At 46.7% G+C, this 23,827-nt stretch overlaps 1 protein-coding gene across 1 annotated transcript in view; it reads left to right on the top strand.

Annotated features, from left to right (window-relative positions):
- LOC122926478 (rab GDP dissociation inhibitor alpha-like) overlaps positions 1-23,827 on the top strand; it is a 30,438-nt gene that overhangs the window by 2,970 nt on the left and 3,641 nt on the right. Inside the window, exons 2-8 of the mRNA XM_044277862.1 lie at positions 3,433-3,529; positions 3,862-3,996; positions 6,626-6,824; positions 8,562-8,693; positions 9,274-9,373; positions 15,181-15,352; positions 16,313-16,457. Coding sequence (XP_044133797.1) covers positions 3,433-3,529; positions 3,862-3,996; positions 6,626-6,824; positions 8,562-8,693; positions 9,274-9,373; positions 15,181-15,352; positions 16,313-16,457 — 980 coding nt within the window. The remainder of the gene's footprint in view (positions 1-3,432; positions 3,530-3,861; positions 3,997-6,625; positions 6,825-8,561; positions 8,694-9,273; positions 9,374-15,180; positions 15,353-16,312; positions 16,458-23,827) is intronic.

The raw sequence follows: 23,827 nt of genomic DNA, 5'->3' as shown, positions 1-23,827 counted from the left end.
GGGCACCAAAGCAGGACTAATTGCGCATCTAGACTTATAGGGGAGCCGCAAATGTGCCCGATTAGGCTCTCAATCTGTGTCCAGAAGGGACGGATTAGACTGCAGGACCACCATATGTGAGATAGGGACCCCTTCTCTGTTCCACACCTCCAGCGTTGATCGGGTATTTCGTGATTAAGATTATGGAGGAATTCAGGTGTTTTGTACCAACGTGTAAGAAGCTTGAAGGAATATTCCTGTATTTTGATACAACGACTGAATCCGTGAGAATTGGAGAGGATAAATGCCTTTTCGGGTTCTGAGAGGCGGTACGAGAGCTGCTTCTCCCAGGCCACTAGAAAGGATAGTACTGGGGGTGTGGAAGAGAGTAACTCCTTGTAGAGAGTCGACAAGGGCTTCTTCGGGGGGGATCGGCATATCTAGTTTCTTTTCCAGCCAGGTGGGTTCTTCCGTGCAGAAGGGAGGGAGTTTCAAAATCGCAATATCTTTGCGAAAGGCAGCAAGAGCCAGGAAGGATTGCTTTCGAACCTCAGGTAAGGCCCGAATCGTGTCCCATGCCAAGTCCCCACTCGCAGATACAACCTCCTGTAGTGTGTGGTTAGACAACTGATACCAAACACCTGAAGGGGCAGTGGTCTCAGGGTGAACTAAGTTTTGTAATAAGTGCAGAGGGAGGTGGGGGCTTGGGAATCTTAGATCTTTAGAGTTTAGCCCATTCAACGAGCATGCCCTTCCAAATGGGGGAGACAGAGGAATGTGAGGGCGTACAGCTACGGACCCCCCACAGGACGAGATAGTCTTTATATGTAACTAGGCCTCGCTCTAGAGCTGTGCATAGATTTGGGGGGCTTCGGGAAAGAAGAGAGAAGCACCTATTTAGGTGCGTGGCAGTGTAATACAGGTGGACATCGGGAAGGCCGAAGCCACCAAACCTCTTTTCCCTCGTCAATGTAGAGTAAGCTATCCTAGATGGTTTGTTCGTCCAGAGGAAAAGGGAGAATCTCCGACGCAACTCTGTAAAGTACGAGCGCGGGAGCCATATGGGCAACGTCTGCAGCAGGTATAGGAGTTTGGGAACAATGAAGGTCTTGAGATAATTCTTCCTGCCTATCCATGAGATGAAGGGAAGTTTAACCGACTGTAGATGGGATTTAATTGAGTTGAGCATAGGGGTGTAATTAAGGCTGTAAAGGTCATTCAGATTCGCAGAGATGTGAATCCCCAAAAATGTGATGTCCCGAGCGGCCCAAGTGAAGGGGGTGGAGCGTTTAAGCGACGCAACAAGAGCGGGTTTACAGGTGACATTCAGGGCAAGGGATTTGCTATAGTTGATCTTGAAATTGGAGACCCAACCAAATTCTTCAAATATAGAGTGTAGCCGGGGGAAGGATTTCTCAGGGTTGGTGGTCATAATAAGGAGGTCGTCTGCAAATGCAGCTGTGAGGTGAGTGTGGGAGGCTCTCTGGAGACCTTCAATATCGGGATCTTGCCTGATTTTGCACAGGAGAGTTTCCATGACTATCACGAATAGCGAGGGGGAGAGAGGGCAACCCTGCCTAGTGCCATTAGTAATGGCAAAGGCGGGTGAAAGAGTGCCGTTGACTTTGACCCTGGCAGAGGGGGCTGAGTACAGAGAGAGAATAGCGGAAATGAGTTGGTCAGGAAAGCCAAATTTCGACAGAGCCAGTGACATATACTGCCAGCTCACTCTGTCAAAAGCTTTCTCTGCATCAGTGCTCAGCAGAGCTAGCGGAGTAGAGGTGGACCGTGCCCAGTTCATGAGATGAAGGAGGCGAACAGTATTCTCATTGCCCTGTCTGCCAGAGACAAAGCCAACTTGTTCTTTGTGAATAACATCCGGGAGAACTTTTTGAATCCGTTGAGCCAGGATCTTAGCCCACCATTTAATGTCCATATTTAGTAGGGAGATAGGGCGGTAACTGCCACATTGCAACGGGTCTTTATTCTCCTTATGAATAATGGTGATGTGGGCTGTAAGTGACTGGGGAGGGAGGTGGCCACCACCCAGGAGATAATTACATAGGGAACTAAATTGAGGGGCTAGAACAGATTTAAAAGTTTTATAATAAGAGATGGTGAAACCGTCAGGGCCGGGACTGCGACCGGAGGGGATAGTGGCTAGAACTTTCAGGACTTCCGGGCCAGAGATGGGAGCTAATAGTTGGAAGGACTGATCCAGGGATATAGAGGGAAGCTGAAGGGAGGAGAGGAACTTATTCGAGGCCTCCGCGATGGAACAGGGAGATGATCCAGGAGGGGCCGGGAGGTTGTAAAGGTCTTCATAAAAGACACAAAATGCTTTGGCTATGTCAGGGGTGGATTTAAGATGGTTTCCCGCAGCGTCTTTGATTGCCGGAATGAAGGAGTCAGAAAATAGTTGTTTAGTTAACGCCGCCATAAGCTTGTTCCCTCTGTCGCCGTGTGCGTAGGACTTAAAGCGCGCACGAAGGAGCAACTTAGCCGAGGTAACGTTTAACATATCTTTTAATTGAGATCTCGCGACCGAAAGCTCCTCCGCAAGGCTTAACGCTTGGGATTGCTTATGGCTGAGCTCGAGGGTGGCGATACGGGATAGGAGGGTGGACATGGCCTGGGCTTTTTGTTTTTTAAGATGGAAGCCGAGAGCGATAAGCTCCCCACGGATCACAGCCTTGTGGATTTCCCAGATTACAGCCGGGGAGGGAGGGGAGGGACCTGCGGTGTTAGTTAGTAGTTATATTCTTGTACATAGGAGCAGTATTATAGTAGTTATATTCTTGTACATAGGAGCAGTATTATAGTAGTTATATTCTTGTACATAGGAGCAGTATTATAGTAGTTATATTCTTGTACATAGGAGCAGTATTATAGTAGTTATATCCTTGTACATAGGAGGCAGTATTATAGTAGTTATATTCTTGTACATAGGAGCAGTATTATAGTAGTTATATTCTTGTACATAGGAGCAGTATTATAGTAGTTATATTCTTGTACATAGGAGCAGTATTATAGTAGTTATATTCTTGTACATAGGAGCAGTATTATAGTAGTTATATTCTTGTACATAGGAGCGGTATTATAGTAGTTATATTCTTGTACATAGGAGGCAGTATTATAGTAGTTATATTCTTGTACATAGGAGGCAGTATTATAGTAGTTATATTCTTGTACATAGGAGCAGTATTATAGTAGTTATATTCTTGTACATAGGAGCAGTATTGTAGTAGTTATATTCTTGTGCATAGGAGGCAGTATTATAGTAGTTATATTGTTGTACATAGGAGACAGTATTATAGTAGTTATATTCTTGTACATAGGAGGCAGTATTATAGTAGTTATATTCTTGTACATAGGAGCAGTATTGTAGTAGTTATATTCCTGTAATATAGAGCTGTATGATAGTAAAATTAAACAGTTTTCTCTTCTTTTCAGCTTTACAGAAGGTTTCATGTGATCGGTCCACCAGAGCCAATGGGCAGAGGCAGAGAATGGAATGTTGATCTTGTACCTAAGTTTATAATGGCCAATGGTAGGAAAGGGAAAAGCCCCAATGCACCTTTAATGGGCAGCGTCATAAGAAGAAACACTGGAGATATGACATAAAGCAGTGATCATGGGGCAGGGTTTTTCTTGACTACCTATTACTCATCCTAATTAAGGAAACACCAGTTTGTCCGTTCTTAGCCTGAGATGGCTGATAGCCGATAACAATAGATTGTATTAAATTGTACAGTAAAAGTAGTAAAAAGTAAATATAGACTTTAGGTTTAGAAACCATTTTACATACTTGTTTTTTTATTAACTAAATAATATTGGCGGCCTGACTAGTATTATAACTCCCAATATGTCTGTGTCTATTAGGTCAGCTGGTGAAGATGTTGCTATACACAGAAGTCACTCAGTTTATCGATTTCAAAGTAGTGGATGGAAGCTACGTGTACAAAGCCGGGAAGATCCACAAGGTGCCCTGTACAGAGGAGGAAGCCTTGGTCTCCGGTGAGTGGATGGACTCCTGGGCTCCAAACTACCATGTTCCATGTGTTTCACGTGTCCTGTGATGTGGCTGGGGGGCCTTATGGGCACCATGACCCAGGTCCGACTGCTGTCTATTCACCCCCCCCCCCATAGCAGAGGTCAGCACTGACACTTCAGCTATGTTGAAAGTACAACTCCCAGCATGCACACTCGATGGGCTGTTCCTTTAGAAGTGAATCTAGCCTGCAGGGAGTTGTAGTTTCACAGAAGCTGGGACACAGGACCTCATGTATTAAAAATGGGGCTGCTGCCACTTCATGGGGACATCAGATAATGAGAGCAATAAGTATCTCACACCGCTGTGTGGATGACATATCACAGGATGATTTCAGTCTGGAGATCTAAAGGGGTTGTCTGAGATTTTGATGTTGATGATTTATCCTCAAAATAGGTCATCGATATCAGATCAGTGGGATCCGACTTCCGACCCCGATCGGGTCAGCTCTTGGCAGGGGCCACAGTGTTCACGTCACGTTCATTGGTCGCACAGCCCAGGTGCAGCTCAGTTCCATTCAAGTGAATGGGCCTAGGTTACAATACCAATCATAGCCACTATACATTGGGGGGCGCTGTGTTTGGTAAGCTGCGAGGAGGCCACGGCTGCAGCCACCTCAAACAGCTGATCAGGGGTGGTGCTGGGCCTCGACCCCGCTGATCTGATGACCTATCCAGAAAAGCCATTTGTTCCTTGTAATAGGTCTGAGCCTGCTCAGTTAGGCCGCGAGATTTCCGCGCAGGTGCAATGCGTGATGTGAACTCACATGCGACGCCCGTGTGAAAGAGGCCTTATATTTAAATGTAGTCCTGCAGGTGGCAGCACTACATTGGAATATACAGAATTTTCTTTATAAAAATGTACTGAACGCCATTGCTAAATATAAGGCTACATGCACATGACCGTTGTTGTTTTGCAGTCCGTTTTTCACAAATCCGTTGTTCCATAAAGTGAGGTTTTTTTTTTCTGATTTAAGTCCCCTTCCGTTCCGTTATTCCACAAAACATATCCGTATGGTTACCGTATGCGATCCGTTTTTTTTGCGGATCGGAAATGGAAACAGTAACTTATTAATCACTATACACATGAGCAATATAGCCTGGGCATAGAATTTCTACAGTATGGATCCACAAAATACGGATGAAATACAGATGAAATACGGATGTGTTCCGTGTGTGTTCCGGATTTTTTGTGGACAATAATAGGACATGCACTACTTTTTTTTTGTGGAAACGGAAATGCGGAAACGGAATCCACACGGAGTACCTTCCGTTGTTTTTGCGGACCCATTGAAGGGAATGGTTCAGCATACGGTCCTCAAAAAAACGGAACAGAAGCGGAAAGAAAATGCGTTTGTGTGCATGAGCCCTAAAACAGTTGGCGGTCAGAATATAGCAACGGAAGGAAAAAAATTGTTTTAGTATTAAAACACAAGAGAAACTCTATAAATGTAGTATCGCTGTAATCATACTGAGGGCTCATGCACACAAACATATTTTCTTTCCGTGTCTGTTCCGTTTTTTTGGCGGACCATGTGCAGAACTATTCATTTCAATGGGTCTGCAAAAAAAAATGGAAGTTATTCCGTTTCCGTATTTCTGTTCCACAAAAAAATAAAACATGTCATGCTCATGCTCACTTATTTTGCGTTCCGTAAAAAACTGATCCGCAAAAAACATGGATGACGTTCGTGTGCATTCCGTATTTGGCGGAACGGAACAGCTGGCCCCTAATAGAACAGTCCTATCCTTATCCGTAATGTGGACAATAATGGGACATGTTCTATTCTTTTGTGGAACGGAAATACGGACATACAGAAGTAACTTCTATTTTTTTTTGCAGACCCATTCAAATGAATGGTTCCACATACGGTCTGAAAAAAAAAACGGAACGGACATGGAAAGAAAATACGTTTGTGTTCATGATCCCTTATTGTGTGCATTACGGACAAGGATAAGACTGTTCTGTTAGGGGCCAGATGTTCCGTTCTGCAAAATATAGAATGCAAATGGCTGTCATTCGTATTTTTTGCGGATCTGTTTTTTGAGGACCGCAAAATACATACGGTCGCGTGCATGAGTCCTTACTCCGAGTGCAATCCGTTTCAGTATGTCCGTTCCGCAAAAGAATAAAACATGTCCTATCATAGGATATGGACTGTTCTATTAGGGACCAGCTGTTTCATTCCGCAAAATACGGAATGCACACAGAGATCATCCGTATTTTGCGAACCGCAAAATAGATACGGTCATATGCATGAGCCCTGACCCGAAGAATGAAGGGCACAAGTCAGTCTTACTGCATAGGAAAAAACGTAAAAACGAAACCCATAAAAATGTGGTGGAATTGCATTTTTTTCCCCCAATTCCACCTGGTTTAGAATTTTTTTCCCCCCAGTTTCTAATACATCGTATGCAAACAACAAGCCCTCATATGGACGTGAACGGAGAAATAAAAAAAGTTATGGGAACACATGGAGTAAAAAAAACAAAATGTAAAAACTGAAAATGACAAGGTCCTGAAGGTGTTAAACACGCAGACGACCCCTTTAAGAAAGTCAATTTTGTAATGATTTCTCATTGCCTTTGTTTTCAGATTTAATGGGGATGTTCGAAAAGAGACGTTTCCGCAAATTCTTACTGTTTGTCTTACATTTCAATGATCACGACGTTAAAAATCATCAGGACATAGATCCCAGGAGAATGACCATGCGTGAGGTTTACAGGAAGTTCGACCTTGGGCCGGAGGTGATGGCATTCACTGGGCATGCGCTGGCATTGTACAGGACAGATGAGTAAGTAGAAGGGGGCGATTTGTATGAAGCAGCGTCAGTCATCGCTCACATGTGTTTGTACTGGTGAACTCCCAGTGGAATGCTTTTCTTAGAACATTGTGACATGCCTCTGTTACTCCTCTTGCAAACGTATGATTTAAAAAAAAACTAAAAAAACATTATTTTTGTCATTGGGAGTGTATCTCCAAAGAATGACACTGCCGACACTGACTGGGGTATGCCAATCTGCGTAGGGAGATGTCCTTATTGACATGGGCAATGGCAACACCCATATGTCAGCTTATTCATACATTTCCAGGAGGAATAACAGAGGGATGACACAAAGCAGAATTTTATGAAAAGTTGCTCCAGCTTTACAATCTTAGAACAGACGAGCGCTATGGTACTGTGTATCACAAATGGTGATCTGTATCGGATCCCAGCGTTTGAGTTATATCAGCTTCTGGGAGAGCTGGGTGGCAACCAATATGGCTACCATTACAGCTCCTTAATCAGTCCTAACTAGCATATAGGACTATTCATACAGTGATTGGAGGTCATTGAGAAGACATTAATGGGTCCATAGCGTTATTAAAGGGGTAGTTCAGGATTTTAACACTGATGAACTATCCTCAGGATAAGGCCTCCTGCACATTTTAATTCCAAGTCATTTCCGTTTTTTTTGCTGACCGTATACGGAACCATTCATTTCAATGGGTCTGCGAAAAAAACGGAAGGTACTCCGTGTGCATTCCGTTTCCTTATGTCTGTATTTCTGTTCTGCAAAAAAAAACGGAAGGTACTCCGTGTGCATTCCATTTTCTTATGGCCTCATGCACACGACCGTGCCGTTTTTTGCGGTCCGCAAATCGCGGATCTGCAAAAAACGGAAGCCGCCCGTGTTGCCTTCCGCAATTTGCGGAACGGAACAGGCGCCGGCAATATAAATGCCGATTCATGTCCGCAAAGCGCTGACAAGAATAGGACATGTTATATTTTTTTAGCGGGGCCGCGGAACGGAGCCACGGATGTGGACAGCACACGGAGTGCTGTCCGCATCTTTTGCGGCCCCATTGAAGTGAATGGGTCCGCATCCGAGCCGCCGAAACGGCGGTTCGGATGCGGACCCAAACAACGGTCGTGTGCATGATTCCTATTTCTGTTCCGCCATAAAATAGAATATGTCCTATTATTGTCCGCATTACGGACAAGGATAGGACTGTTCTATTAGGAGCCAGCTTTTCCGTTCCGCAAAATACGGAATGCAAACGGATGTCATCCGTATTTTTGGAGGATCCGTTTTTTGCGGACTGCAAATTACATACGGTCGTGTGCAAGAGGCCTAAGCCATCAATATCTGATTAGAGGGGGCGTGACAGTCCAAGGAGTTCTGCAATAGTTCTGGTGCTGGACGTCGTCGCCAGAACTACACAGCTCCACCCATCGTGTAGTGGACGGAGCTGGTTACTGCAGCACTGCACCCAATGAATGGAGCTTATCAGCAGGGCTGCGGGGTGCTGGGTACCCACTGATTAGATATTGATGGCTTATCCTCAGGATACACCATCAGTATTAAAATCCTGGAAAATGGAAGTGGAAATTTGTACCACTAGGGGGAGTTACTGCATTGATTTATGCATTGATCTCAGTAATGTAACAGTATGCAGTAAACACATGGGCTCCCCCTAGTGGTAACGGCAGATCTTCCATTTTTTGGGGAAGGATTTAGGATGAAGATAATCTGCTTCTTCTCTGCAGCTACCTGGACCAACCATGTCTGGAGACCATCAACCGAATCAAACTGTACTGCGAGTCCCTGGCGAAGTACAGCAAAAGTCCTTACCTCTACCCTCTGTATGGGCTCGGGGAGTTGCCGCAGGGCTTTGCCAGGTGAGGTCACGGCCATGTTACATCCCAGAACCCTGGTTCTGCAGTCGCCAATATTTATCTGGAGCACGGTGATAATTAGGCACGCTTGGTTCCACCACCCATTATCACAGCCGGCCTCGCTGAGTGTCATGCCGCTTATAGATGTGCTGGCATCTGCTCTTGAAACTTGCCTCCTTAATTAAACTAATGGGGGTCATTTACGACGGGCGCTATGCCAGTTTTTAGCTTAAAAAAGTCACAAGACCTTATTTTGCAACCATGTGACAATATTTTGTTGCACGGGCATTCATGTGCCATGCTCGCCACTTTAACTATATTTACTTCTGGAAACGTAGAATGCGTAAAAGTGCGATAAAAAAACGAGTCCAGCCCCTGACTGCCGACTCTGGCATTGTTATAAATTAGGCACTTTCTCCACCAGAGGGCGTAAAAAGCCTGTCTTTGTAAATGACCCCCAATGAAACTACAACTTCCAGTGTGCTAGCTTGCTGTCAGAGCATGCTGGGAGCTGTAGTCTCAGACTGCTAAGTCTAACTAACTAATTGCAGAACTCTCAGGTGTCTCCCCTCTGCCCCCCCAGGCTGAGCTCTCTGTATGGTGGGATCTATATGCTCAAAAAACCCGTGGACGAGATATTGATGGAGAAGGGGAAAGTAGTCGGAGTGAAGTCCGAGGGCAAGGTGAGCAGTGAGACCATGAGTCATGTGTCTTCTCTTTCAGGCTTGCAGACCCAAAACCTAAGGCCCCTTTCACACGGACGAGTATTCCGCGCGGATGCGATGCGTGAGGTGAACGCATTGCACCCGCACTGAATCCTGATCCATTCATTTCTATGGGGCTGTGCACATGAGCGGTTATTTTCCACACATCACTTGTGCGTTGCGTGAAAATCGCAGCATGCTCTATATTCTGCGTTTTTCACGCAACGCAGGCCCCATAGAAGTGAATGGGGCCGCGTGAAAATCGCAAGCATCCGCAAGCAAGTGCTGATGCGGTGCGATTTTTCACGCATAGTTGCTAGGTGACGATCGGGATGGGGACCCGATCTGTATTATTTTCCCTTATAACATGGTTATAAGGGAAAATAATAGCATTCTGAATACAGAATGCATAGTACAATAGGGCTGGAGGGGTTAAAAATAAAAAATACATTTACTCACCGAGTCCACTTGATCGCATAGTTGCGGATCTCTGTCTTCTATAATGTTGAGCTGCCGGCTAAGGACCTGTGGTGACGTCACATCACATGATCCAATCACATGGTCCCTCACCATGGTGATGAACCATGTGATTGGACCATGTGATGAGCGCAGTGACGTCATCAAAGGTCCTATTCCTGTGCTCATCAAAGAAGAAGACAGAAGAGAAGCCGGCTGCGCGATCAAGTGGATTAAGGTGAGTTAAATATTAATTTTTTTAACCCCTCCAGCCCTATTGTACTATGCTTTCTGTATGAAGAATGCTATTATTTTTCCTTATAAGCATGTTATAAGGGAAAATAATACAATCTACACAACACCTAACCCAAACCCGAACTTCTGTGAAGAAGTCCGGGTTCGGGTTTGGGTACCAAACATGCCGATTTTTCTCACACGCGTGCAAAACGCATGACAATGTTTTGCACTCTCGCTGAAAAATTGCGCATTTTCCCGCAACGCACCCGCATCTTATCCGGGCAAAAAACATGACGCCCATGTGAAAGAGGCCTAACTGAGCCTGTCCCCCTATACATGTATACTCAGATCAGCCAAGTGTGCATGTTTTCTTCAATGGGGAAAGAGCAATAAGACGCTGCCAGACTCCGCTGGCAGCTGCCTATCTCCCACAGAAACAAAGGATCGGGCATATTAAAATCCAGCTGCCCGATTCTTTTTTCTGATGACATCTGCCATTGGGCGAGATTTGGAAGGCCGCTATACATGAGATGCTTGATCACACTAAAATTGACAGGGGTGACAGACTTTCATCTAATGTGCATGGACATCTTAGGGTATGACCTCACAGTGCGGTCGTGTTGCCAATGTGACGCAGCCACGCCACACCCGGGTTGCACCCTCCCCATTAGGGTCCATTCACATGTCCGTAAACACAGACACCTGCAATGTGTGATCCGCAATTTGCGGACCGCACATCACAGACACTATAATAGAAAATGCCTTTTCTGGTCCGCAATTGCGGACAAGAATAGGACATGTTCTATTTTTTTCAGGAACAGAATTGCGGATCCCCAAAAAATGGATGCGGATCCTGAAAATGCATTCGTTCCAACCCCATTGAAAGTGAATGGGTCCGCAAATTGCAGAATGAATGTGGACCCAAATTACGGACGTGTGAATGGACCCTAGAGGTGCAGCCGTCCCTACTGTAGAGCCTGTAACCGACAGAGAGGTCGGCCCAGTTCTCCATGAACCCAAACCCTTCCTTCCTGCACCAGCTTCTGAGCCACTTATTTAACTCCTTAAGCTCCCGTTGTCTCTCTGGTGACGCTCGTGGCACTGGTGGTATTTCTGAAAACAATACCTTGGAGGTCCTGGACTTGAGCTTCTCTCCTAGTTCCCTAAAATCGTTTTTAAGGACCTTCCATCTCCCCCTGACTATGTCATTGGTGCCAATGTGTACCATGAACGCCGGGTCTTCCCCAGCCCCACCCAGCAATCTGTCAATCCAATCCACAATATGCCGAACCCGAACACCCGGAAGACAACACACGGTTGTTGGGCATTCACGGTCTCGGCGACAGATGACCCTGTCTGTCCTCCTAATAAAAGAGTCCCCTACCACCAGCATCTGTCTGACCTTTGCTGCACTCCTTTTCCCATCCTTCCTGCAGGGGGCATCCTCCTGGGTGCTCGGAGAAACGCCCTGCTGCAGTGTTGCTGACCCTGGACTTTCATCCCTAATATCAGCCAAACAGGCATATTTACTAGGGCGTGCCAGCTCAGGACTAGCCTCCCTGGCACTTTTCACTCTACCCCTTCTTCCTACATTAACCCAACTGCTGACCTGATAGTCCTGATCTTGCTCTCCTCCTCCCACCTCCATTTCACTGACCCCAGTCAGCGCCTGCACAGTGAGGTCTAAGCCTCTCTCCAGGTCTGCAATGCCCCTAAGGCTGAGTTCACACGGGCGAGATTTCCGCGCGGGTGCAATGCAGTAGGTGAACGCATTGCACCTGCACTGAATCCTGACCCATTCATTTCAATGGGGCTGTGCACATGAGCATTTTTTTTCATGCATCACTTCTGCAATGCTTTAAAATCGCAGCCTGTTCTATATTCTGCGTTTTTCACGCAGCCCTGGCTCCATAGAAGTGAATGGGGCTGCGTTAATAACGCATTGCATCTGCAAGCAAGTGCGGATGCAATGCGTTTTTCACTGATGGTTGCTAGGAGATGTTGTTTGTAAACCTTCAGTTTTTTATCACGCGCGTGAAAAACGCATCAAAACGCATTGCACCCGCGCGGAAAAAACTGAACAACTAAACGCAATTGCAGCCAAAACTGACTGAACTTGCTTGCAAAATGGTGCGAGTTTAACTGAACGCATCCGGACCAAATCTGTCACGCTCGTGTGAACTCAGCCTAAGTATTTCAAGCTGCTTATTTAGATCCAAGATCTGGGCTTCCAAATATGCAACCTGATTGCATCTAGTGCAAATGTATTTACCCTCGAATGGCTCTTCAAGGCTCGCATACACTGCACAGGACACACACTTAGTAGCATTGTCCATGGAGCACATGTTTAGATGGGGATGAACAGTAAAGAAGGAAAACAGTAAATAGGACTTAGAATTAGACCCCGTCTGCTGCAGTTGGAGGACGAGCTAGAATCAAGCCAACAACACACAAGGAAAATCTATCCAACCTTAGTTTCTTGCTCCTTGTCTTAAACTCCACTTATTCACAAGCCACTTGGTGCAGCAAGCTTCAGGTAGCGCGAGCTCAGGAGGAGTTCAGTTCAGCCCCCATTGTCTGAGGTGACACAACCCCTTCAAACAATACCACACAGCCATTAAGGCCCCATGCACACTGCCGTGTTTCACAGCCGTGTGCGGGCCGTGGAACCGCGGCCTGGATCCCTCCTGAGAGCAGGAGCGCACGGCGTCACTGGTTGCTATGACGCGTGCGCTCCCTGCTGCCGGCACAGTACAGTAATACACTGGTATAGATCATACCAGTGTATTACTGTATTGCGGCGGCAGCAGGGAGCGCACGCGTCATAGCAACCAGTGACGCCGTGCGCTCCTGCTCTCAGGAGGGATCCAGGCCGCGGTTCCACGGCCCGCACACGGCTGTGAAACACGGCAGTGTGCATGGGGCCTAAGGCTACAATCACACGACCGTATTTTCGGTCCGTGTCCGATCCATTCACAAGGGGCTGCAAACAATGCGAACAACGCAGGGAAGTCATCGGTGTGCTGTCTGCATGTGTGTGGCTGGGCCGCAAATGATAGAATACGTGCTGTTGTTGTCTGTTTTGTGGACACAAATAGGCATTTTTACAATGTGGCCCCCGAAAAGTGAGGGCTGCACCCAGACTGCATCCGTTTTTTGCAGATGAGCGATTTGCTGACCGCAAAATGGATACGGTCGTGTGATTGAATGAAGGTAAAATAAACAGCGCAGTCCTCATTAGTTTAATTAGGGCTTGCTGCGGCTTGAACGGCAGCGCTACCCAGCTGCAACATGACAGCGCTGTGTGGTCGTGCCCTTAAGGTGTGTCTGCGCAGAATGCCATTTTTCCACCTGCCCAAACAGGTACAGGAAGCTGAGATATGAGGAGCTGTTCGGTGAGGTGCTTATGCTGTGGATCAGGGTTCAGCAACCTTCGGCACTCCAGCTGCTGTGAAACTACAACTCCCAGCGTGCACACTTGCTCAGCTGCTCTTGTAACTCCCAAAGAAGTAAAAAAAAGGGGATTCTGGGAGTTGTAGTTTCAGAACAGCTGGAATGCCGTGGAGCATGTGATGTGGAGGGATCGCTGCAGTGACCGCGGAGTCTTCTTCCCTGAATAAAGGTGGTCATACCCATGAGAGGAACGTCAGGTGAACCTGATGATTTGACCGGGACAAGACGAACATCTAATGTATATGGGTCTGTCTTGACTCTGCCCAGGTGGCAAATGGAAAGGAGGGCCTGGCATGCTGGATTTTAATGGGCCCGATCCTTTTATTCTCACTGGAGAGGAGTCTGGCCCATTTCTTGCTCTCTGATGAGGGGACTTGCACGCTCAGCTGAGCCCAGGGTGCATGGGTGTGGGGAGGCCTCATTCACACAAACGTATTTTCTTTCCATGTCCGTTCCGTTTTTTGTTTTGTTCAGTGAAACTCACTCCATTTTGCAAGCAAGTTCAGTCAGTTTTGTCTGCGATTGCGTTCAGTTGTTCAGTTTTTTCCGCGCGGGTGTAATGCATTTTTCACGCGCGTGATAAAAAACTGAAGGTTTACAAATAACATCTCTTAGCAACCATCAGTGAAAAACGCATGGCATCCGCACTTGCTTCCGGATACAATGCGCTTTTCACTGAAGCCCCATTCACTTCTATGGAGCCAGGGCTGCGTAAAAAAAACCCGCAGAATATAGAAACATGCTACGTTTTTCACGCAACGCAAAACTGATGCGTAAAAAAAAAAACGCTGAATATGGCGATGAAAGGTAAAAAATACGTTTTTTCAAGGTTTTTATTTTTTTTGCAGTATTAAAACACAAGTAAAACTATATGAAGTCCCTGCACTGTGTTTTTCTGTGGAATCAACATTCTGCAGAGTTAGGCCTCTTGCACATGAACGTGTGCGCCCCATGGCCGTGCTGCGGCCCCACCCACCGCGGGGCAGCCGCAGCGGATCGTGGACCCATTCACTTTAATCCGGCCGTTCCGCAAAAAGTTAGGACATGTTCTATCCTTTTGCGGAACGGAATTATGGGACGAAACCCCATGGAAGCACTCCGTAGCATTCTGCATCTCCGGATTTGCGGACCCATTGAAGTCAATGGGTCCGCATCCATGATGCGGAATGGACACGGAACGGTGCCCGTGTATTGCGAATCCGCAATACGGCCACGGAGCGCACACGTTCGTGTGAAAGAGGCCTAGATAATGATTTGTTCCATTTTTTTATGAAGTCTCCATTCATTTCAGTGGGGGCTGTAATCTGTACAGAAATCCTCATCCTATTCTGTGCGTAAAAGCTCACAACTTTGTAAAAATCCGCACCTGCAGATTTTTATGGCGGAATTTTCTCAGCTGCATTGAAGTGAATAGAGCTGAACTGCAATACCGCGCACAGCTTGTGAACAGGCGCTGTTTCCGAAAACGTCCATGTCCTCTAATTCTGGACAACCCCTTTAAGTTTCCTCTCTCTATGATCAATCATTTCAGGGTAGGACGCTGAGCCTGGTAGTCAGCCTAGAAATATATCTGCTCCCCCATGATGACAAAATGATTTAAATTTAACCCCGTATGAACCCCCTTGTCTCTTATGTTCCAGATCGCACACTGTAAACAGTTAATCTGTGACCCCAGTTACGTTCCCGACCAAGTGAAGAAAGTTGGGCAGGTGATAAGAGTCATCTGCATCCTCAGCCATCCAATCAGGAACACCAATGAATGCACGTCTTGCCAAATCATTATTCCCCAGATGCAAGTCAACAGAAAATCGGGTGAGAAGCGGCTGCGGGATCTGAACGCACACGGGGTTCAATGATGATCTGTGACCATGGAGGCCCCTGGGTCTGCATAGAAGCTGTATACACATAGCAGTGGATTTTTAGGGTTAGGCCTCATGCACACGGCTGTTGTTGGCCTATGCGTGTTCTGCGGGCTGCAAATTTCGGTCCTCAATGCATGGGCACTGACCATGTTCCCGCCATATGCAGACCCATTCACTTGAATGGGGTCCACGATCGGCATGCAACGGTCCGCACCGCAAAAAAGTAGTGCATGCTTCCCAAGATGTCTCCAATTATTTTTAATGGGAAGCTGCATCGCAGTTCATGTGACCAAGGATTTTTGCGGTTTTCCAGACTGCACAAACACCTCGTGAGACCGCGGCGGGATTCGTCTTGGTGGTTTAGCTCCATTTGGTGGAGCTAAACTCAGAGCGGGATTGCAGCATTCAAAAATGAAAAACCACAGCAGAGATTTTTGCCATGAGATACGTGGCGGATTTTGACACTGTGAACATACCCTTTAAGCTGGATTTACCTATAAGGGCCGTTGCGCGGCCGTGGCCATATTGCGGCCCTGCATACGGCGGTTCCGCAATACACAGGACACCGGCCGTGTGCACCCCGCATTAAGGATGCGGACCCATTTACAAACCCGGAGATGCGGTGCGGTCGGATCACGGACCTATTCAAGTTGAATAGGTCTCGATCCGTCCCGTCCGCCGCACGGACATTGCCTGTGCATTGCGGCCCCCAATGCACGGAAAAGCTGCCGTGTGCATGAGCCCTAAGATTGAGACAATGCCCCTGCGCCCTCATTAATATACCCATTTAGCGCCTACTATCTGCCGCTAATAGCTCATATTGAAGCATAACTAGGCAGATTTGCATTTCAAGGATCTAGGAAAGCTGGGTGGTAACTCCTTGTATTTGTCATGTCTTTCCCCTACGCAGACATCTACGTGTGCATGGTCTCCTGCTCGCACTGTGTGGCATCAGATGGGAAATACGTCGCCATCATTAGCACAACGGTAGAAAGCGAGAATCCGGAGAGCGAAATCCAACCCGCCCTGGAACTGCTGGAACCGGTCGATCAGAAGTAAGTTGGACCAATGATCGGGGATGGGGGCGATTGTCTAGCTTTTTGGAACCATAGAGGAGTTTGCTACAATTGTATTCAATCTCAACAATCCTCGGAGCAGCAACAGAGATCTCTCCTGCCCTCTTAGCTACAATGTATCAATCTGAAGATCACAGAGGACTAGATACAATTGTAGCAAACACTATAGTATTAGGTCTATACAGGTTGTTCTTTTTGATACATTGGCTGTGGATGTTCAACTTTAAAAGGCTATTCCGGTTATAACAAGTTAGGGCACTTTCACACTAGCGTTTTTCTTTTCCGGCGCTGAGTTCTGTCCTAGGGGCTCAAATCCGGAAAAGAACTGATCAGTTTTATAATCAATAGGTTTTTTATTGAGAAATTTCCTCAAGAACAAGCATAATCGATCCTCACACGCAGGTGAGATAGCTCACATGTAAGCATAGATTATAACAAGACTCCCAGGCACGGGAATCAACACAAATAGACAGCACAGACGGTTAGAACCATCAAGTGTGTAGTACATAACAAGCAAGCAACAGTTCCTCAGATGTACCAGTGGGGGGGGGGGGAACAGAACGTATGAGCTACTATGCACACAGGTATTGTGATCAGGAGGGAGGCATGAATGATGATGCCTTCCATACCCGCCAGGTTTTCTCATATTTCACCGTGTTACAGTTGCTATTCAAGGTTGCAAAGGCCATTATTTGCTCATAAAGGCAAGTTTTGTTAACCCTTTGGATTACTTCCTCTATCTTAGGGGGGAGAACAGATTTCCATCTAGAGGTGATGGCTAATTTGGCAGATAGGAAGATATGACAAGCTAAGCCTCTATATGCGATGGGCACCTCTGTGATACCAATCAATAATAATGCTAAGGAGGGGGAGGGGGGGTCCAGGGAATACCTTGAGACAGTGATTCTGGAGATTAGAGAGAAAACGTCTTTCCAAAATGACTGAATCACTGGGCAGGTCCACAATATGTGGTATAACGTGCCCTTACTACCACAGCTCCTCCAGCACAGGGGAGAGACAGACGAATATATCAGATGTAGCCTTTCAGGGGTGAAGTACCATCTCAAGGAGGTCTTCACAAAAGATTCGTACTGGGTCACACAAGTGATATTGCTCGAGACGTATTTAAAAGCCGCTTGCCATTGTATAGGTGTGAACTTAGTCTCCAAATCCCGTTCCCAGGAAGTGAGAGGTGCACTCATAGTAAAAGTGTCTTTACCACTAAGCTGAGAATATAAAGGGCGAAGGATTTTTTGTTTCGGATTAGGTAGAGACCATAGTTCCAGGATCCGCATATTTGCCATTGACAGAGAAGGGTTATCTGCTAGAAAATGTCTAATTCTGAGAAATTTGTAAAACTCTACGTTGGGAACCTGGAAGGCAGTGTGAAGACTTTCAAAGGAAGAAAGTCCAGCATTCTGGAACAGCTGCAGGGTCTCAGTTATGCCATATTTATACCAGGCACTCACCCCTAAATCCGGGACAAGGTAATCTAATACCCCTAGTGGAAGAGGGCTGGAGACAGGATGGGACCCTTTGGATGTGAGGATGTGATACCGGATCCAGCTGTCTACCGCAGTGGAAGCAAGAAAGCTCAGGTCGGGTTTTTTGAAGGAGCCATTCAAGGAGGCTATCAACAAAGCTTTCAGGTCTCCTCTTGGGACTTCCGTGGAATCAATATGAACCCACTGTTTAGAGAAATCTGATTTCCACCAGCTCTCAAGTTGGGCAATTTGTGTCGCTAAATAATAGTCATGTATATTGGGAAGGCTAATACCGCCCAATTGTTTCCTAATCTGAAGGATTTTAGATGCTATTCTAGGTTTCCTGCCATGCCAGAGGAAGTTATTTAGCAGCTTATTGCATTGGGAAAAATAGGACAAAGGAAGTTTTATAGGGAGGACCCGAAATAGATAGAGAAATTTGGGTAAGGCAAACATTTGGAAGGTAGCTAACCTGCCTAGCCAGGAGATTTCAAATTTATCATAGTGCTCAAGGTCTTTCTTGAGACTAGCTAAGAGAGGAGGGTAGTTGGCTGAATACAAACCCTGAGGTGAGGAGGTGAGATGGATGCCCAGATATTGAATTTGGGTTGGTTGCCAATCCAAGTCGTGCTTCTCTTTCAGGGACGCCACTGTTCGGGGGTCTAAGTTAAGGGGTAGGGCCTGGGATTTCGTGGTGTTTAGTTTATAATATGATAATTGACCAAAATATGAGATCATATCTAAGGCTGCGGGTAGGGAAGAGGCAGGGTCGGTAAGCGTGAGTATCACATCATCTGCATATAGACTCAGTGTATGATTGCGATCAGCGATCTTGACGCCCGACACTCCCTTTTCCAAACGTAAGGCCTGGGCAAGGGGTTCTATAGACAAAATGAACATGAGAGGGGAAAAGGGGCACCCTTGCCTAGTCCCATTGGAGATACTAAATGGATTGGAGAGGGACCCATTTACCCACACCCTAGCTGAAGGGTCTTTATACAAGGCTCGGATCGAGGTGAGTATAGGGCCAGCTATGCCCATTTTGGCCAACACTGCAAAAGAGAAGGACCAACAAATGCGGTCAAACGCTTTTTCAGCGTCCAGCGTTACAAACAGAGCAGGAGTCTTTTTTTTGTGTAAGTGAGCAAGGATATTTAGGACTCTCCTAGAGTTCTCCTGAATTTGGCGGCCTTTGACGAATCCGACCTGATCAGAATGGACTAGAAAAGGGATAATGGGGGCAAATCTAGACGACAGGATTCTGGCAAATATTTTAATATCTGTGTTTAGGAGGGATATGGGGCGAAAGTTTTTTGGGTCATCAGTTGGTTTATTGGGTTTGGGAATGGTCACTATTAACGCTTCAAGCATTTCTTTAGGGAAGGATCCTGTATCTCTGGCTGATTGAAAGGATTGTAGCATATATTTAGAGAGTTGGTTGAAGAACACCTTATAGTAGGAGTTAGATAAACCATCTGGGCCTGGGGCTTTATGTGAAGGCAGTTTCCTAACAATGGCTTGAAGTTCTTCAACAGTCAGAGGGGCATTGAGGGCATCTAACTGGGCAGAGGTTAGTTTTGTAAGGCCCAATTTATCAAGGAAATCCTCTATGAGTTCCGCCCGCGGGGGCGTGACCAGACTATGGGGAGACAAGTTATAAAGGGAAGCGTAAAAATCTCCAAAAGCGTCCGCTATTTCCGTTGGGGATATTAATTTCTTCCCTGAGGAGGGATCTAAGAGATAAGGGATCTTGGACTTAGCAGCTCTCTGTTTCAACCGGTTAGCCAATAGGCGTCCAGCTTTATTATCCTGGGAATAGAAGGTAGCCTGGGTCCTTTTCAAGCGTAACTCGTGCCTGTAAAGGAGACAGGCAGATAGCTGAGTTCTGAGTGATTTTAAAGTTTCTGAGTGAGTAGGAGAGATAGAGGATTTGTTTAGTGCTTCTGCAGATTTAATCTCCTTCAATATCTTATCTATCTTCTCCCTACGTTCTCTCTGCAGTCTACTACCAATCTTAATAAAAACGCCTCTGATGTACGCCTTATGGGCGCACCACAAGGTGGAAGGGTTAGAAACAGAGCCATCGTTCAAGTTGAAGAACTCAGTCAATGCAGAGTCAAGTTCTTTGGAGAAAACAGGGTGGTTAATTACATAGGTATTATTCCGCCAGGGGGAGTAGGGTTTGGATAAGTGGGATTCTTTAAGCGTTATAGTAACCGGGGCGTGGTCTGACCATGTGATCGAGCGGATGGATGATGAGATCACATTAGCGATCACTGATCTTCCCGTCAAAAACATGTCTATTCTAGAGTATGATTGGCCAGCTGCTGAGAAAAAGGAGTAGTCCCTTTCAGATCCATGCTGGAGTCTCCAGACATCATACAGATCCTCTTGTAGAAAAAGGGACTGTATACCTTTAGGGGTGTCTCTGGAGATGGTCGTGGAATCAACCTCTGGGTCTAAAATGGAGTTAAAATCTCCTCCCCAGATCACATGGCCAGACCGCAACCGCCGGACCTTTGAAGCAAGGCGGCGGAGGAAGGAAACTTGATGTCTATTAGGTGCATATACAAAAACTAACGTGTACTCCACGTTATTGATGGAGCATACCAAGACAATAAATCTACCGTTAGGGTCCAGAACCGAGGATTTCAAGGAGAAGGCCACAGAATTACTTATGGCCACCATAACGCCCCTCTGTTTCCTAACATAGTGAGACTGAAAAATATGCGAGAATTTAGGATGATGAATCCTGTGGCCATCTGATTTTAGCAGGTGGGTTTCGGTGGCACAGAAAATGTCACATTTCAATTCTTTTATTTCCCTCCATAACATAGACCTCTTGAAAGGGCTATTTAACCCTTTAACATTCAGAGCAGCAATATTGAGAACCATGGTGAGGGAGGGAACGAGAGACTATCACATTTGAACTCACATGTAGGTAGGACAAGTAAGACTGGTCTCAATATACAAGATCTCAGCTCTGGACCCGACGGTATTTCGATCACTGGCACTCGAGGAGGATGCAAAGAGAAACAGTTAAAATAACAAGGACATGGGATGGGGAAAGAAAACATGAAAAAGGATAAAACAAAAGTTCTGAACAAACACCTGAAACTCATCAGGCACTATGGTGAGGGCTTGAGGGCGGTTTTTCAACCGGATCAGCCGCACCGAGCCCAAACACTGAAAAACAGCTTTATCTGGAGTTGGAAGGGCACCATTCAGCGATGTGGCCTGCGCCTGGATGATGCGGTCTGCCAGTCCGTTGGAATTGTTTTAAGACCTCTTGATTGGAGATCGGGAGGGTCCGGTATGGTAATGTTCCAGTCCGCTAGGATTTTCCGTCCCAGGTCCAGAGAATGTACCGCATGCAGAGTTCCTTGATGCTGAATCAAAACCTTGGTAGGAAAGCCCCAACGGTAAGGTATGTTATGGTCCCGTAGAGCGGCAGTGAAGGGGGCCAGGGCTCTCCTTTGCTGAAGAGTAGGTGCAGATAAATCTGCAAAGATTTTAACCCCTTCATAAGGGGCTGGTAGAGATCCTTTCTTCCTCGCGGCGTTCATGAGGAGCTCTTTAACCTGGAAGAAGTGGACCCGAGCCAGGGTATCTCTAGGAACAGAGTCTGGCAGGTGTTTCGGTCGGGCCACTCTGTGAGCTCTGTCTAATGTAAGGTCTTTGTCTCCCAGGTTCGGCAGCAGGAATTTCATTAGGCCTAATATGTAGGTCTCCAGCTCCTTTGGTGGTATGTCTTCTGGGATACCTCTCAATTTGATATTATTGCGGCGGGACCTATCCTCCAGGTCCACCACCTTATTTTTAAGTCTCTCCACTTCAGCGGAGAGTTCCTCATGTGCATCTACTAGGTGATTATGTGATGCCGCGAAGTCCCCCATCTTGGATTCCACATGCGTTAGACGCTTATCAGCTTCTGCTATGGAGGCCTGCAGGGGCGTCAGCAGGGCCGCAAGTTCGCAATGCATGGAGCGGCTAAAGACAACTAACATGTCTTTTATCATGCTGCCGGTGGCTACATCATCAGTCGTAGGGTAGTCTAATAGGGACGGGGCATCCCGTTCACTCACCCCCGCTGTCGGTATCGATTCCCCATGGAGCCGCGGCTTCTGCTTCGGTGGGCTCTGGCAAGGTGAGCCGTCCCTCTCTTTGGGACTGGAGACGCTGTGCCGGGCAGAGGAGCCCATCTCCGGTGGAGTCAGGGAGGACTCGGTCATAGGAGGTAGGTGCCTCGGAGAGGGTTTAGAGGCAGTCGGACTCCTTTGCTGTGGTGGAGTGACCGCCGGTGAAGCAGGGTCCGCAGAGCCTGACGATCGCGTTGAGGCCGGCGAGCCCGCGCCATCTTGGTCCCTTAGTTTTTCAACAAAGAAGTCCAGCTTCCCTTGATTCTTTATCGATTTCTTGCCTCTCGTCATCATGGGAGCCAGGAGGGAGGCTATTGCTGTAGGGTCAGCGATCAAAAACAAGTGCCAGTCCGTTGTAGCTATGTAGTCGATGGTTAGGGCTCGGGAGCTCAGAGCTCAGGCAGCCATTTCTCTCGGCCGGCAAACCACGCCCAGAACTGATCAGTTTTATCCCCATGCATTCTGAATGGAGAGCAATCCGCTCAGGATGCATCAGGACGTCTTCAGTTCAGTCTTTTTGACTGATCAGGCTTTTCAGAAAACCGTAGCATGTTGTATTTTTACCTCCGGCCAAAAATCCGGAACACTTTGACTGAACACCGGATCAGGCCTTTTTCCCATTGACTTGCATTAGCGCCGTGTGTTCAGTCAAACCGGATCCGGCTTTTGCATGTTAAACCTGAAAAATTTTAAAAAAAAGTTAAAGTCCATAAATGGCGGATCCGTTTTTTCCAATGCATTTTTTCATTGTGATCAAAATCCTGATCAGGATTCAAATGTAATCCGTTTTCACACGTTTTTCCGGATCCGGCGGGCAGTTCCGGTGTCGGAATTGAACGCCGGATTTAAACAACGCTAGTGTGAAAGTAGCCTTATTCCCTATCCACAGCGGTGGCGCACATTTCCATCGAACCACCCAGTCCATTTCAGGGGGGCTCCACAGGGTATGATCAGTGGTAGGACCCCCTCCAATCCACAGGATAGGGGATAACTTGTTATAACCGGAATACAGTCGGCCTTCTATGAGTTATTGCTCCTGGCGTGCCTCATTGAGGTGTTATCTCCTGAACGTGATCTGCTATATGTCTGGGAATAGTTGAGGGTCAGCACACAGGCGTTCAATGACAGAAGTAACTAAAGGCCAAATTCCGTTGAAAGAAATAAAGAATTGTTTTGGAACTATTTTTATTTTTAATGTAGCCAGACTTCCAATCGTATAACTCAGGCATGCTCAACCTGCGGCCCTCCAGCTGTTGCAAAACTACAACTCCCAGCATGCCCGAACAGCCTACAGCTATCAGCCTACAGCAGGGCATTGTGGGAGTTGTAGTTTTACAACAGCTGGTTGAGCATGCCTGATATAACTGAATGGGGCACAGCTGCAATACCAAAGACAACCCCAGGGCAAGAATAGCGCTGTTTCACAGAGAAATCAGCCATTTCTTTCTAACAGCCGTCTCCTCTCCTGATGTCTGTTTTAGTAACCGCTTGCATTCCCAATGTAATAACAATTCTGGAGCATCTATTCTTATGACTCTACAATAAGCCATTCTTCTATTATCCCTACTAGAAATGATGAATGAATTGCTAGCAGTCTGCATTGAAGGTCCAGCTGGGTGTTACCAGTTTAGGGGGGGTGTCTTAAACTATCCAATCAGTGCTGCCAATGTCAGACTTTGCAGGGATACCCCCCCAACTGGTAACACCCAGCTAGACCTCTGTTGCA

The sequence above is a fragment of the Bufo gargarizans genome, chromosome 2 (assembly GCF_014858855.1).
Source record: "Bufo gargarizans isolate SCDJY-AF-19 chromosome 2, ASM1485885v1, whole genome shotgun sequence".
Taxonomy (NCBI): domain Eukaryota; kingdom Metazoa; phylum Chordata; class Amphibia; order Anura; family Bufonidae; genus Bufo; species Bufo gargarizans.
The sequence above is the reverse complement of the archived record's forward strand: the minus strand, read 5'-3'. Positions and strand labels throughout refer to the sequence as shown.